This window comes from Quercus suber, unplaced genomic scaffold (genome assembly GCF_002906115.3).
Source record: "Quercus suber isolate HL8 unplaced genomic scaffold, Cork oak 2.0 scaffold_392, whole genome shotgun sequence".
In the NCBI taxonomy this organism is placed as follows: Eukaryota; Viridiplantae; Streptophyta; class Magnoliopsida; order Fagales; family Fagaceae; genus Quercus; species Quercus suber.
Genome location: NW_027069844.1, coordinates 58,889 through 75,135, shown reverse-complemented (window position 1 = coordinate 75,135; position 16,247 = coordinate 58,889). Strand labels below are relative to the sequence as shown.

The window sequence follows — 16,247 nt, the reverse complement described above, 5'->3', positions numbered from 1 at the left end:
CACTTGGTCCAGGAGAGAGGAAATAATTTAAGGGCGATGATTATGCTTTTTATTATTAAACTAATGATTATGATTTTTATTATTAGACCAAATATTTAGAATATTTTAAAATTAACCAACTTGATTCCTAAACTGTTACTTATATTTCTCTTTCTCAATATGAGTAGGGACCAAATTGGCCAGTTTCGAAAGGTCAAACCCATGATGTGACTGTAGTTTACCATAAACACTAAAAATACTAAAAAGGTTAAAAACATATTCTTGCAAGGGACTCGGACCAACCGACCCGGTTTGGTTTTCAGCCCGAACGAGTACCCGAAAGTTGGAACTGCACCCACCACCAGGGAAAAGAAGACAGAACCCAAAAGAAAAGAAAAGAAAAAAAAAAAAAAAAAAAATTCAAAACCCTTAGCTAAACGTTAAACCCTACTCCTTGACCTCTCTCTGCAACTCCATGCTCAAACATGCGACCTCTCTACAACTCCTTTCCTCAGCAACCTAATTCCTCCACTGCTCCACCTTCTCAACAGGTAACACACACACACTCTCTCTCTCTCTACAGTTTCTGTGAAATATATACTTCATTCTAATTTGAAGCTTCTTTCTTCCTGTTGTTTTTATTTTGTTCACTCTTCAGGTTATGCCACCTACTCATTCAAATGCAAATTCATCTAATTTAGTGCAAAAAAACAACACGAAATTTCGACCCCAGTTTGGCACGAACAACAATCCTCAAATTCAAGCCCCTTTCAATAATTCCAATATGAGGCCTTCCATAAATCGACCTGGTTTCATGAACCCACCTTTGCAAAATTCTCATCTGGGTATGCCCCATTTGGGTTCTCAACCGGGTCAGTCCCATGTGGGGTACAGTCCACAAAACAAGGTAAGCAATATGAACCCGGTTCAAGGGTTTCCGCTTAATGGGCAATTCTGCAATATGGCGCAGAATCCGAACCAAGTCAATGTTTCTCAGCCTGCTTTTGTGCATAATATGCAGAACTCAAACCAACAGCTCAATCAAAATATGGGTTTTCCAAATGGGCAGTTTTGTATGCCCAATATGTTGCAAAATATGAACCAATTTATGCCCACCTTGCAAATGCCAAATTCTTCTCAAGTTGTTTCTTATGGTATCCCTATTTGTCCTCCATACATGGGTGTTCCGAATCAAGCACCTCGGGCCACAGTTCCTCAAAATCCCACCTTTTTCGCAAATCCGCAGTTTGGTCTTGGTCATTGTAATCAGGTCAGGCAGCAAGTTAATCAGAATCAGCAAAACTTGGTTCCACCTGCAGCAAATGCAAATGCATTAAAACCATCGCCTTTTGCAGCTCAGCAATTGCGAGGAGGGAACTTACCTGCACTGCCTAATCATTGTTCGGTCAGTACATGAATTGTTGGGTGTATTGTTGTTGTTGTGAAGAATAATTTTCTGTGATATCATTTTCCGAAATAATTAATGTGTACTCTATGTTAAATGATCCGTGGTGCTTGTGATTGACACTTTTTTTTTATCAATTATTTCAGGGGAATCTTGTTAATAATGGTGGGATTGATAACCCAAGCTCCAACAGGCAAGATTCACCAAACAAAAACTACACTATGAATCCAAAAGGAGGGCAATTGCGAGGGGGGTATGCCTTTTCTTTTTTTGGATTAATTTTGTTTCCATTTTTTTAATTCAAAGATTTGAGCTGGTTGCTTACAATTTACAATCAATTTAATTTATGTAGATTTCAGAAGTCTCAGTTTCATCGTATGAAAAATGCAAAGAGAGGGTTTCCTAATGAACACAAGGGGAAAGGTTTGTGCTTTTATACCTCGCTGGTATGTTTAAATTTCCTCAAACACAACTCCACATGGCTCTCCCTTCCTGCCCCCCACAAAAAAAAAAAGGTTAAAGTTTTTTACCTTCTTAAGAGGTGTAAGTTATAACTTGAATACACTCAATACAGTAAGAGTAAGTTCTTGTTATTAGCATTTAGCATTACATAGATTCATTGGCTAGTTCTTGTTATTAGCATTTAGCATTACATAGATTCATTGGAATAGCCTCTATTAGAAGCTTACCAACAGCATGCAAAGAGCTCTTATGACATCCAAGCTGTTATTTAGATGTGCTAGGATTTTAAGCGGTCCAAGATTGGAACTTGAAGCTAATAGTTTTTTTCCCTGGACTTGCTATACACTTTCAATTCTGCAGGGTTGGTGAAAATATGATGTTATGGCTGGAATTGTGATTTTGAGGCCAGAACATTCAGTAGGGTGTTAAGGAGGGGAAGTGATTTTTTTTTTCCCCATGGAAAGGCATTTGGCAAACCTAGGGTAGCCTTTTTTATTTGGTCTTCAGCTTTGTGCAAGATTTTATATGGCAGAATCATTGTCTTTTTATTGGAATAATTGATTCAGTAGGCATAGAAGTGATGTGGTTTAGAAGGCAGTGTGCCTCCTCTCTCTCTCTCTCTCTCTCACTCTCACACTCACATATTATTGAGTTTTCATTTGATACCCCTCAATCATAACCAGGGTTTAGCAAGGAGAAGGCAGGAAAGTTTGGTCACGTTAATTCCAACAACCAGGCCAGGGGTCAGAAGAGGTAATAGCTGCTTGATCTCGCCATATGGTAAAGTATAACTTGCAAATTCAAGAGTAAATTTTTTTATTGCATGCAGAGATGCTAGAATTTTCAGATATTCTGTGTAAATGGTTGTTGTGGTCCTAAAAAAAGTTTAAAATGTAATATGTTCCTTTGTGTTCCAGTTTGGATACTGCAGTCTGTTATTTTATCTCCTATGAACTGGCTTTGTATGCTTATTAGCTCTATATTTTGCACACTGCCTCTTTGACATTCTTATATGCTAGTTCCCTCTTTTCCTTTTATTTTTATTTTTTAAAGTGCCTAATTTGTTACTATTTTGATGTGCATGGGTGTGTCTTCTGTCATTTTTAAAATGAAAAGATCTCTTTCTTTGACCTACACGGAACAAGAAATCCAACAGTGGTGTGAAGCACGTCGGAAGAACTACCCATCAAAAGCCACTGTAGAGAAGGTCTAATTTATTGCAGTACCTTCCTGCTATATTTTTTTCATCTGATGAAGATTTCTGACATTGAATTTACCACCTGCAGAAGCAGAGTCAGAAGCTAGCAGATGATGAGGGTATTGCTAGAGAGGCCAAACTGCGAAGAGAGGTACAATAATTTCCTTTTCATCTATATTTTTCCTGCAGGTACATGTGATATGATATTACTGGAAATTAAGAAATCCTTTAAGTCGATCTTACAATACTTTAGCCAACTTATAAGGCAGTTCTTGTTACTTGTACATGTAAAAGAGAAAAATATTCAACCATGGACAGTGAATGGACAAAGGAAAATAAAAAAATGGAGATCTGTAGTTTTGTACTCTGCTAAGTTAAAAAAAATGGCATCTACAAATTTAAATTCTTTTCCCCTTTTTTCTCCATGTTTCTCTCTGGTCATTTGGCTGGAAATTGGAAGTGGAAGGTGAGAGAAGGGTGTTTACCTTGCCTTGATAGAAATTGAAGAGAGTAAAAAAGGATTCCCTTCCTTGCTATTCCACCAAGTGGATGGAAAGAAAGGATTGTGAAACAGTGTATTCGATAAATTATTTTAATCTATTTGGGTTCAACATTTACTTTCTCTTATTTTTCCTTTTATGGTCAATCAGACTCATGAAGAAAAGGCAGTTCCCTTTCCTATTTAGTTCCTCCTACTTTTCCTTCCCTTTGATTATGGTCTGGTGTTTTACCCCCTCAGATGTAAAATATTATTAAATAGGTGAATGAGAGGGTCATAATCCTAGTACACAATAGAAGCACCAAGACAAAAAGAAAACAAAGAAAGAAGCAAAATACGACTATGACTGAAGTTTGACATATTCAAAAATTTGTGAAAAGAAGAGAGTGAATAATAACTAGATAGTGCCATCCACTTGAGATGCAACATCAGAAGCAGAAATTTCAATTACCTGCCTGCCAAACAGCTCTTTTCAACATAACATCTAGAGACACTGCATAATCAGAAACAATGAGAACAGAATTGACAAAGTTTCATATTGTCTAGTGTTGTAACTTGATGTAACTTAAATTTATATGGATTGTAGCTATGTTTGTTTAATATGTTATAGTTATTGGAAACCAATATTTTCATACCCCAATAACCTTCCTTAAGAGAAATTTATTTTTATTTTTATTTATTTTTAATTTTTTATGTTTCACAAGATGATATATTGATGCCACTTATTAAAAAAAAAAGAGATGATACATTGATACCATGTAGTTTCCTTTGACAGGTTCCAATCACTTTGAAGTACATTCTTACCATGTTGTTTTTGTTTTTTCCCTTGTCTCTGTGTGTGTGTGTTTGGAAAAACGTAGGACTTATTTCTCACTTTTCCCAAAAAAGAAGAGGCAGAACTTACTGCCTCATTCGGAATGCAAAAAGTAATACAGATATTAGTTATCATATGTAACTTAAATTTTTAGTCCCAGGGGAAGGGGACATTTGAGCTAGCAAATTTTGTTTCATAAGGTGTGATCCCAGCTGATTGTGCTATTCCTTGGGTTAACTTAAACCTGACTCATATATATGCACGTGTGTGTGTATAGATAGGTTGTTTATATTGATTAATGCTATTGATAATTTATAAATAGTCCAAATTCAAATTTTCATTTTTATTAAATGAAAGTAAAAAAGAAAAAAGAAAAAAGAAAAAAGAAAAGAAAAAGAAATTAATTTGGAATTAAAAAAAAAAAAAAATTATCTGGATTACCTTTGCACAAATATGGTCCATTCATTACCGGGGAGAGTAATGTCTCAACAGAACAGATGGACCCATAGGTAACTCGCACTTATTTTGTTGAAGTTAATTTAATCCATTTAATTGGAGAGGCAGGTAACGAAGTATATATGCTTTTTCACAAAATGTATACACATTAAAAAAAAAAAAAAATCCCGAAAAGGGTGAATAAGTGGAAAAAGTAAAGAGAGAAACAGGGAAACAAATATCTAAGACATTCCTACTTGACAATTCATTTTCTCATTGGTATAATTCTGGTAATATGTTTTCTTTCATTATTTTTAAAATTTTGTATCATGAATAATATTTGAATTCTCTTATTTAAAAAAAAAAAAAAAATCTTTGAATTATGTTAATGTGTTACAAATTTTGTTTCCAGCAACTCAAGGAGATCCTAGCAAAGCAAGCTGAATTGGGAGTTGAAGTTGCAGAGGTACCATCACACTATCTATCAGATTTGGAGAAACAAGGGCAGAGAAGGGAAGAAAACAGAATGCCCTTTTCAAAGAAAGGGAGATTCCGAAACAGGTTTGATAAAAGAGGAAGATATGAAAAAAAAGACCGGTTTGCTAAGAAGCAGAGGCTTGCAGACAAGGATTCATCTGATGCCCCTTCTTTGAACAAGAAAAAGCCAACATTACTGCAGAAGCTTCTCAGTGCAGATGTAAGGAGAGATAAAAGCCACCTATTGCAGATTTTTAGGTTCATGGTGATGAACTCTTTCTTCACCGATTGGCCTGATAAACCTCTAAAATTTCCTTCAGTGATAGTTAAAGAAATTGGGTGTGAGAGTGAGGTGGTTGAAGAGAAATGTTCACCTGTGGGAAAAGATGCTGAAGGTGGCAACGAGGCTGTGGTTAACAAATCCCATGATGAAGATGATGATGATGATGAAGATGATAATGGTGTAGATGAAGACAAGAATGAAGGTGATGACAATAATGAATTGTCTTATTTTGCTAGGATAGAAGGTATAATTGGGGAGAGAACCGAGATACCCGAGGAGGAAGAGGGTGAAATTGTTGACTATAATGATACTCTTCCTCTCTGAGCATTGTGCTGAAAGTTCAGGTTATCAAACAATTAAAAATTTGTGAGAATCAGGGATGAAAAGTTCAATGTAATTATATGCTAAAGCAAAACATGATCACTGTGCCTCAGGTGTGTGCGCGTGCACGCACGCACGCAAATTGTAAGTACACATGAATCTCCCTTATCATGAGTCTCCTTGTCGTTGCAGAATTTTTAGTCCAAGGCTTGTTGATATACAAAGTCTCAGTCGATTAAAGTGTGCAGGTTAAAACTCATTTATCACAGTATATATAAACAGAAATGTAATTCAAGGACTTGTCTGGTAATGTGTAATCTCCTTCTTAAGTTTAAATTCATAGTCAATTTGTCTTATGAAAATTCAAATTAAATGATTGACATGCCTGCCACTCAAAAATGTCCGAGTCAATTAAAATGCACATGTTAAAACTTATTTATCATAGTGTATATACACCAAAAATGTAAATCAAGGACTTGTCTGATAATGCGTAATCCCTTTCTTAAGTGAGGCTGTCTTATGAAAATTCAAATTAAATTCGAGTGCATGTCTGCCACTCGAAATTGTGCAACGTGTGTTACCTATGTTCCTCCATAGAATGTCAATGAGGGATCCCAAGAATAACTTGATCATTGGTCAAAGTTTAGACTCAAAAGTGTTTGATTTTAACTCTACAACAATCATAGTAAATTTTTTATTATACAGTGTTCATGCTTTGCTTGAGTTAACAGCCAACTATACATAAAGAACACATGAAGCAAAGAAAACGAAAGGTATAAACAATAGTAAATCAGAACTCGAACTGCATCTCAGATTGGTATCCAAGTGCATCAAGGTGAGCTTTCATGGCCTTGTTCATGGCTGGTGGACCGCACCTTAGTATCTGCAAAGTAATTAGTTTTAGCTGAGTGAGTAAAAAAAAATATATTGTGACTCAACTAAACCAAGTAACTTTTTGCCAATTTTGCTTTGAAACAAATTAAAATTTTGGAAACCAACCTGTATATCTGAGGCTGGTGCCGGGCAATGGCTTTGAATAATTTCCTTGGATATAAACCCAATGCCACCATTCCATGCGAAAGGAGGCTGGTAATCATGGATAGAGTGAGCATGAGCATCGGTGATAAAACATTTTGATACTAAGTTATGACAGGACAAATACAAATTGTAAAGGCAAGATTTTATTTTGACACAAGGCTTAAAAGTCTCAAACACATATTACTGATTATTTCTAGATTCAGTACTATCATATATGTTCATATGCACATTTCAAAACGTGTGACTGTAGACATACACTGATAGTCTGATACATACATACACCAAGGGATATCTTTTATCTTAAAAAAAAAAAGGGATATCTTTTATCAGTGTTTTTAAAATAAGCTCCAAAAAAAAAAAAAAAAAAGGTTGAAGCAAAGGAATTGACCTGATTCAACACGTAATAGACTTTGAATTGGTTAGGGAATTTGCTAGCAAAGGCATCTAGCTCTTCCTGCAAAAAGTCCATAACAAATGCATTCCCATCAATGATATGCATCAAAAGAAAATTAGAGCTGAGGACTTTCAAAATAAAGTATTGGTTTGCAGTTGAAAGTTAAGAGAAAATCTTGAGAGAGAGAGAGAGAGATCTTTTTTTCCCATATTGAAAAGAAATAAGAGATAGTAGCAAGTAAATAGTCATAGTAGCTAAGCAAAATAGGATCTACAGAAAAATGATCAGGAAGACCAGGCCCTGCATTAAGGCAGGTTTCTGGTACTGTTGTTGATATTAAACTGCTTAGGTTGTTCCTAGAATTGAAGTGAAAAATATAGTAAGATATGAAAAATCAATGATAAAAATAAAAATGAATGAAAAAAGAAGAAGATAAAGTCCCGTTAACTTTATCATCAACATTATAGTGAACAAATGCAAAGTTGGGAAGCTTGTTCTTGGATGAAGTCAGATGAAGATTCCATTTTGGCATTTATTCAAATAGTAAAGCTGAACAAGCCAAATCTTTGTAGAGTCACTGTCAAAACTTGGAGATTTTATTTCTTCATATTATATATCAATTGTCCAAATATGCTAAAGCTAATTCATTTAACTTAAAAAATAAAATAAAGGGAAGCACAAAGTCTCATGACTTCCCCTCAAATCCAAACAAGCCAATACTTTTGAGACCACATAGAGAATATGAAGAATTTTTGTATTGAGGTTTGAAGCTTTGCTTGTCTCCTAGATTAAAGATGTGGCAAGGCAATACCTAAAGGGCCAAATTGGCAATGGATGTTAATTGGAACCCAGATGGACCTCTTATGCAAAAATATGGTCAAAGAATAATATATGATTCAGCTAGCCACTTGAATCCTAGTGCCTCGAGTTTTTGCTGGTGGCAGGTACTGGCAACCTACTAGTGCTGAAGCTTTGTTGACATACAAAAGCAAATGCTTAGCTATGCCTTTTTGTTCGAATTAGGAAGATTCAGTTACTTGCAAAAAACTGTTCAGCTACTTAAAATATAAAAGGTTCACTTCCTATAGTTCTTTAAAGGAGAATCATCTAGTTTCCTACAGCTATTACAAGGCACTCTTTCTTTGCTTTGTTAACTGTTAAAAATAGGTTCTCCACTAAATACAGATTGATTCAAGGATCTGTAATGTTGTTGCTAGTTTTGTAAGGTTTTTATCTATGGAAATTAAAAGTCACCTTTTTTTTTTTTTTTTCAGAATGTGTGTTTCCTAGAGTGATTCAGATGCTACTGCAAACTGTTCCAGTGATAGGCAGATAACGGATTGGGAAGCTGAGCTCGATTGGACATTGAAGGCTTGGAAGGGTCTGGCTTTTTATTGTGTTGTTGAAGTTGGCTTGGCAAGACTTACATATCATATTTGGAGGGAAGGGAACTCCATGAATCATATGCAAGTGTGCAAAGATGAAGAGGCTCCAGACACAGTTGCTGTTGCTAATCTGAGGTTGAGCTGCTTTTTGCAGGAAGACTAAAGACTTAGGAATCAAGCACAGATTCTGTCAAAGATGAGGCATTTCTATTGATGTTCCCATCAGATGTCGTTTGATTCTGTTGATCTCTCTGTCTCTGTGTGTGTCTCTGTAATGTGCTTTATTTTATTATGTTTCTTCTGTTTTGTGTGTCCTGCTTCATAGGGCTTATAAGTGATTCTGTCTGTTTGGTTGAACTAAATTTTCTAAATCATACCAGAAAAAGTAAAAAAAAGAAAAAAAAGAGTGAAGCAATTAAATTACCTTCAACAGAATGTCCTCCAATGTGACATTGGCATAAATTAGATGAACATTGGTCTTATCTTTTGGGTTTTCTAGAATGGCTCTAGTGAGCTGGAACAAAAAATAAAAAAATAAAGAAAGAAGTAGATATAAGATCCTTAAAATCATTCAAATGCAAGATAAGGGTAAAGATAACAATAAAGAAAATAAACAAGAAGAAGTTCCAGCTTTTTAAACGCACATGTATGTACCTGAAACATTGGGGTTATGCCAGAGCCACCGGCAAGCATTCCAAAAGCTCGAGCTTGGCCAGGTTTGTATATGAAACGCCCCTTAAATATGAAAGTATAATACAGAAAATGCTCAAATAAAGAAAATTTAGAAAGTTTGTCTCTAATGAATATAAATGTAATCATGTTTACTACCAAATCCCAACTGATGTAGACATAAATTTAAAGGTTCAATACTAGCTTAAGATTAAAGACTTCTAGATAACAGCGACCCAAAAGGGGTATCATCCAATCCATTACTGTAGATGAACAACTAATCTTCTACAATGTTTTGGTGATAAGAATAACGAAATAAATGATATTTGAAGATAAAAGTTGAATCTTGTTGGCTGCTGAAGGGATCAAGCAATACTGTGTCAGCCAATTTATTGGTTCATAGGTTTTGAAAAATTATCATAATCATTAACATGTAGGGCATAAAATTCAATCATGCAATTGGAAGTGAAATTACTTGAGTATAAAATCTTAAATGGTTTTATCAATGAATTTAGAATGCAAACTATGTATGGAGGGTTTCAATTTCAATATTGTGATTGGAAGATATTTTCCACAAAACTAAATTAAAATTTCACTGCATGATGTTTCATAACTAGTAATGCTGATTCCTATGCTCAATCTACAACTTCCTTGAACTCCGTTATTTTAGCTACGACTCCATATCATAAAGTGAAATCCAAAACGTAGTTCCCTCAACCAACATTGTACTTGATTTTTTTTTTTTGATAAACACATTGTACTTGATCTTTTAAGGAAGGATAACTGGAGTTTATTAACTTCAAAGTACCAACTCAGGTACACTAAAAACAATTGTGAACAATTTATTGATATTTCCATGCCTAACATTATATCTGTATTGGAAACTTACATTAATATGTGCATCTATGTTACAAAGCCTAACATGTGAATGTGATTGTCTCAAAAAATAGAGCATGTACCTTGGGGCCCTGAACAGGCAGGTAATCACCTTCGCGCATCTCTCTGAAATGGTGGGACATCCTTCCCTTAGGATACATCTTTTATATGAGAAAAATCAAAATGAGAAACTGAGTTCAGACTGATAGCTCAAAAATCAGAATGGAGTGGTCAAATATGTGTTAATATGAAAGGGAGATAGGATATACCTTTACAACCAGTTCGAAGTAACCAACATGAGAGTCCAAAGTGACTGGGGTATACGGTCTAATCACTTCTTCACCTTGACTATCTATTCCCCTGCTTAACAAAATGGAAAGCACTTTGTTTTCTGATATTTGTCGCTTATCCCATCAACTAGGTCTCCATAACCACATAAAGATAATAAATATTGAGGAATTCCTTAGTGGAGAGATTCGAGTTTATGGTTTAATTAAAGCAACTTAAAGAAAGTTGGAAATTCTGTTTGGAACAATTCACAAAATGGAAGATCATGTCATCTTAGGGAGTAAGAAGGCATTGGTATCATGCATCAAAATCTTGGCGCGTGCATGCACTAGGAACTGCTTAATTCAAAGTTTTGAGTTTTCACAATAGTTATCTATATTTCAAGATGGTTTCAGAACCTTACAGAACTTTGCAGTACATATGCAGATGCATAAAAACAGCAAAGTTATGTAGAAGACAGTAGAATAAGTGCATTGTGTTCTGTACGATTGCAGAGGCAGAATATAAAAATTTCTAATAAGAGATTGTTGGAAGAATGGCAAGAGATAGATAAGTACTTTTGGCTGCATTATCAATCTGTCAATAAAGCTATATCATAGAAAGCAGTTACTTAAGTTTTGGCTAATAGGAAAACTACAATTCTTAAATTAAAGATACTAATAAAGTGAGCTACTTGAACCTGCAAATTATATGTTGTCCAACTGGAAGACCCAATACTGAAGTAGGTTTAGGAAGAGCAAATTTAAACTTTGCAGTATTGTGGCTTAATTGAGTTTTCTTAACAAGTTTGAAGTCTGTAAACTTCTCAGGATTTAAGGAACCTGAAAAGACATCACTCCAAGTAGTCATTTTTTGCAGGCAAACAAGAATTCAATTTGCAACATATGAAAATGCTCAGATCATTAGAAATTAAACCAACATCAAGGAAAATGATTGTTTTGCGTGATAAAATGTATTTTCTCTTTATAATTAAATATCAGGACCAACATTAATCTTTCAATAAAGTTGCTTAATGCAAGGGTCATTTATGATTAACATTATGTGTGTGCATATATTTGGATAGGTGAAATTTAAGTATAGTACTTATGTGCTGTTCTTTAGATTTTCTTTTTAAAATTCAGCCATGTGAATGTATTTAACTAAAAATACACTTCTATCTCATGAGAAAAAAGTCACATAGCTGAATTTTAAGAGGAGAATCTAAGAAATTGCACCTAAATACTGTACTTATGATTTATCCTATTTAGATTAAGTTAAAGCTAAGGTTGGTGACTTTATCAATATTATGTCATTTAATGATCTTTCACTAATTCAGCAAATAAAAAAAAAAAAAAAAGTCCTTCACTTAATCAAAATTTTGTCAAATTCACAATTAAATCCTATGATCTTTACATGTTTATCATGCTTCCAAGATTTGAAAACCAAAATGTATAGAATCGCGCACTAGTAAATGAATTTCGAACTCCCAAGATTTGTGTTTTTGGTGGACATACATATAGAGTTTAATGAAAGAAGAAAAACATATAGAAAGTTATTTTAATCAAAAAATCTTGATCACTTTACACGGGGATTTCCATGTCACTTTCTTTTCTTAACAGGGAAGAAATGAAATGACAACTCTTTTTCTTTTTTCATTTTAAAGCAAATTTTCACCTCGGAGAGGGCATCAGCAATGAGTCTAGAGTGAGTGCGTGACACTTATTTTTTTACCCACCAAAATTGTCAAAACTGTTGAATTGGTGAGCTGTAAATGGGAGATACTAAAGCAGTGTTGGTGGGCAGTGGTGACCTCACTTTTTTTTCCCCACAAAATTTGTCAAAACCGTTGAGTTGGCGAGCTATAAATGGCAGATATTCACCAGTGGTGGCGGCCTAGATGAGAATCAATAATAACTTGAAAATCCAACAGCTGTGAAACTTGTCAAAAATATTATGAATATAGTAGAGTAAGAGCATTTGAATCAACTTTTGCAAAAATTCATGTTTATTTCAACATAGGAGTCTACTTTTTCTATTTTACATAATTATCTATTCTATGCTTTATTTCATTAAAATGTCAATTTTTCTTGATTTTTTTAATTGATTTTTTTTCTTCACACACAATAATCATCATTCACTCTCTTCATTCGTTTTTAAGGATATGTAAAAAAAGAATAAAAAACTACGTGTACAATAAATAGTGTTAGTGTATATTTACATCGTTACCATAGCAATTTTGCAAATCTACACATTTTTAGCTTGACTGATGTTGGTAATTTTGGGGCTTGAATGTGTACAATTGAGTTCTTTTTCTATTTTCATTGTTTGATGCAAATGCTTTAAGTTTAAGGACACACTGTTTATGTCACAATTCTTACAAGTGCGATTGTGAAAGTTGGAAAAAAGTGGTGGATACATGTGAAAGTAATGGATCATTAATCGTAGTCACATATGTCATTAAATTGACGTATGAAAGTGTGTGATTATAGAAGTTCTGGTTTGTTGCATTGCTCATCCCTGGGCGAAATGATGACTACTTTAGTTGTTGAGTTTTTAAATTGGCTAATTTAATCTCAGGTATTCACTGATTTTGACCATTAATTGGATATTTTTCATGTTAAAGTAAGCGAGAGATAGGAAGGGAAAATTTAGAAGCAAAACCACATTATGAAAACCTTACATTATAACAATACCCATTTTTAAACTAGACTAGATATGACCACTCCACCATTTAAACCTTGCATAGTTGTTAGTTGTTACTATAAACCAATAACATTCTAATGATTCATTTATTATTATTATTATATTCAATCAATGTCTTACCATCCATTGAAGACAGCTACAAACAGATGACAATGCATTACCAAACACATAATTAAATATTCTCTCAAACAACTCCATAGACATTCATTTTAAAGATGCACCTGTAGAGATATGCATGTACAAACTAATTCATTATGCATAATAATTAAATAATGTATATGCCCAAATACACATGAGAAGATGCATACTCACACCTTTGGGTTTCTTGTTGTAATAAAAATAGGCAGCAATGGCAACCAAAGCTAGAGCAACAGCCATCCTCAAGAGCTCGGTTTGGGGTATTTGCATAAGCTCCATTTTGAGAGACTCAAAGGTCACGTTGGGTGGTAACTTGAACATTTTTGTAACAAACTGAAACTGGATTACAACATCATATGGCCGGGTTCTTAAATACCATTGTCGATTATGCTTTACATCATCCAAAAAGATATGCTTTACGTGTTCTTCTAATTGTTCTCACTCCCCTTTTATTGATTCAAAGTTGGTTTGTTACTAACAAGTAACAGCATAAGATAAACAAAGGAATGAAGGGATCATTAGAAAAGTTTTTTTTTTTTTTTTTTTTTTTTAAATAAAAAAATTGATATAAAATTCTTGTAATCATAAATTTGAAATTAGGCATGAAGCTGGGATGAATGAAATCAAGCCTGACTCTAATCAAGTCGGTTTTGAATAATTATTTGGCTAAATTGCAAACTACGCTCGTAAAGTTTGGAGGTATTTGGATTTTACATTTTGAAATTTTAGAATTTGGATTTTACTCCCTAAATTTCTATTTCATTTGTATCATTAGCCCCTCTATCCATATTTTCTGTTAAGTGCCACATAAACTTGCCGCACGTGTTTAATTCATCAAATAAAATGATGTCACGTCATTTTTATTATGCCATGTCATTTTTAATTTTTTTAAAATTATTTTAGGCTACAAAAATTATATGGCATCATTTTATTGGACAAACTAAACACATGTTGCAAGATTATGTGACACTTGATGGAAATTATGAATGGAGGAGTTGTTGATGCAAACGAAATAGAAGGGGTAAAATCTAAATTCTAAAATTTTAGGGTGTAAACTCTCAAACTTTAGGTGGGTAATTTGCAATTTAGCCTAATTATTTTTAGGTTGGTGTTGGGCCAGGTCCAAAGTTTAACCTAGGCTTGCACTAGTCCCATATTCAAATCACATATTTTTTCCTTTTCTTTTTCCCCCCTTTTTTTGGGATTTTATCAAACAATATATTGAAACTTCTCATCCTTAAAATGATAGTCCACCTCAACTCAAAGTTACAACAATTTTTACAAAATATTTCATAACTCAAATTTTCACAAAAAATTTCATAACTCTCAAAATGACAAGTTGTTAGTGTTAAAGGGTAAAGAAATGTCAATAGTGGATCAGATTAGAACAAATAAAAACTTATCAATTTAATTGTTGTGAAAATTGTTGTTTGTAGCATTACTCTACTTTTTGCGACTATATATATATATATATGGACCCGTTTGGATTAAGGGAGCGAGAAGGAGGGGAAATGGAGGAGAGTAGAGTAGAGTTGGCAAAAAATAGACTAATTTTTTTTCTAACTCTACCATACTCTCCCTCCTTCCCCTCAATCCAATTAGACAATAGATATTTTTCTATTGTTAACAAAGGGTAGAATAATTTTTTTTAATACATTTTTCACGATAGCTTTAGCTTATTTTATTAAGAGTAAATTACAATTTATACCATATGCATGTGATTGGACTCTTTCACACCATATATAGGGAAAAAAATTAATGAAGAAAGAAGATAAAGTTTTGTTGAACTTAGGTGAAAATATACTTTTGGTCCCTACATTTTGGGCTGATTCCCATTTTGGTCCCTATTTTGATTTTGCTACTATTCTAATCCCTAAAAAAAAAAAAAAAAAATCAATTCTAGTTTGGTCTATGCTGTCAACCTACTAACAAAAAACTCCTATGTGGCAGACGAAGGGCTTACGTGTCAAGCCCGCCCATTCAAATAATATTAAACTAATCCCACGTGTGCCTTAAAGCTCATGTGACCCACACCTGACCATTGCATGTTAGCTTCATGCCACTCAGCCCTACACGTGACCCCACTCTGCATCACCCACACGAACTCATCCGAGGTATGCTTGAGGAGGAGAGCACCACGCATGTGCTATTGCCCCTCCCTTGTTAAATCGGTTTTAGTGGTGTATTGGACAGAAAACAATCTAGGCAGAAAGTTCTATGGGTGTCCCAATTACTGGGTAAATTGGGGTTCTTTGTTTCTATTTCTCCTTATTTTTCTTCATTAGGTATTTTTTATAGTCATTTACTTTGTTTTGGGTTGATGTTGGTTTTGAAGTATTTTTTTTTGTTTTTTTGTTTGCACATTGTGTATGTTGATTTGGTTTGGATTTGGGTTAAATTTTAGGTTGGTCGGAAGTGCAAATTTTTCAATGGGTTGATGATGAGATTTGTGAGTGTGGTAAGATGTTTATCCTGGAACAAAGGTAGACTATTCTTAGACTCTAGGCTGAGGTTTCAACCTGCAAGAAGAGGGAGAAGTGTTTGACAGTGTATTTGATATTGACATTGGTGTTGTGTGGGATCTGCCTTTGTGTGATTCTAGTTTTAGTGGGTTAGATGGGTGGGTTATGGTGTACTATGTTTTGGTCAATGTGACTTTAGGTAGGGTTAAGGCAGAGTAAAGAAGTAGAATAGGATGCATGGGCCAAGGTGTGGCATGCTTTTTGTCAGTGTGTTTCCATTTGGCAATGTGGAACATTTTGTTATCTTATGTATTCCAATCACCTTATAATTTTAGTATGAATTAAATGAAATTAGATTGTTCATTGTTAAATTGGTGTGTAATGGATTGAAGTTAAATTGTTCATTGTGTGTAATGGATTGAACTTAATTTACCAATTTTGT

General features: G+C 34.1%; 2 protein-coding genes across 3 annotated transcripts; one reads left to right on the top strand and one right to left on the bottom strand.

Moving 5' to 3' along the window:
• Window positions 1–370: 370 nt before the first annotated feature.
• Window positions 371–6,209, top strand: LOC112001100 (uncharacterized). 2 transcript variants are annotated; one of them, XM_024033267.2, is made up of 9 exons: window positions 371–530; window positions 638–886; window positions 1,001–1,384; window positions 1,531–1,637; window positions 1,737–1,807; window positions 2,530–2,599; window positions 2,963–3,053; window positions 3,133–3,195; window positions 5,205–6,209. In XM_024033267.2, the coding sequence occupies exons 1-9, from the start codon at window positions 465–467 to the stop codon at window positions 5,874–5,876; spliced, it is 1,773 nt and encodes a 590-aa protein (XP_023889035.2). In that variant the 5' UTR covers window positions 371–464; the 3' UTR covers window positions 5,877–6,209. The 2 variants fall into 2 exon arrangements, with proteins under 2 accessions (XP_023889035.2, XP_023889034.2); XM_024033266.2 differs by having other exon boundaries at window positions 638–1,384.
• A 322-nt stretch (window positions 6,210–6,531) lies between these two features.
• LOC112001117 (NADH--cytochrome b5 reductase 1) lies at window positions 6,532–13,679 on the bottom strand. Its single transcript, XM_024033287.2, has 9 exons — window positions 13,520–13,679; window positions 11,203–11,344; window positions 10,505–10,595; window positions 10,319–10,396; window positions 9,345–9,425; window positions 9,115–9,204; window positions 7,300–7,365; window positions 6,873–6,959; window positions 6,532–6,756 (listed from the first exon to the last, which is right to left on the bottom strand). The coding sequence occupies exons 1-9, from the start codon at window positions 13,662–13,664 to the stop codon at window positions 6,664–6,666; spliced, it is 873 nt and encodes a 290-aa protein (XP_023889055.1). The 5' UTR covers window positions 13,665–13,679; the 3' UTR covers window positions 6,532–6,663.
• Between the last annotated feature and the right edge of the window lie 2,568 nt (window positions 13,680–16,247).

Excerpts from the sequence above, each read along its gene's own strand:
- LOC112001100 (XM_024033266.2), top strand. The coding sequence starts at position 465 with ATGCGACCTCTCTACAACTCCTTTCCTCAGCAACCTAATTCCTCCACT. Across the intron at positions 1,385-1,530 it reads CACTGCCTAATCATTGTTCG|GGGAATCTTGTTAATAATGG; the intron begins GTCAGTACATGA and ends CAATTATTTCAG. Across the intron at positions 3,196-5,204 it reads AGGCCAAACTGCGAAGAGAG|CAACTCAAGGAGATCCTAGC; the intron begins GTACAATAATTT and ends TTTTGTTTCCAG.
- LOC112001117 (XM_024033287.2), bottom strand. The coding sequence starts at position 13,664 with ATGTTCAAGTTACCACCCAACGTGACCTTTGAGTCTCTCAAAATGGAG. Across the intron at positions 10,397-10,504 it reads ACTTCGAACTGGTTGTAAAG|ATGTATCCTAAGGGAAGGAT; the intron begins GTATATCCTATC and ends CTCATATAAAAG. Across the intron at positions 6,960-7,299 it reads TCTATTACGTGTTGAATCAG|CCTCCTTTCGCATGGAATGG; the intron begins GTCAATTCCTTT and ends CATGATTACCAG.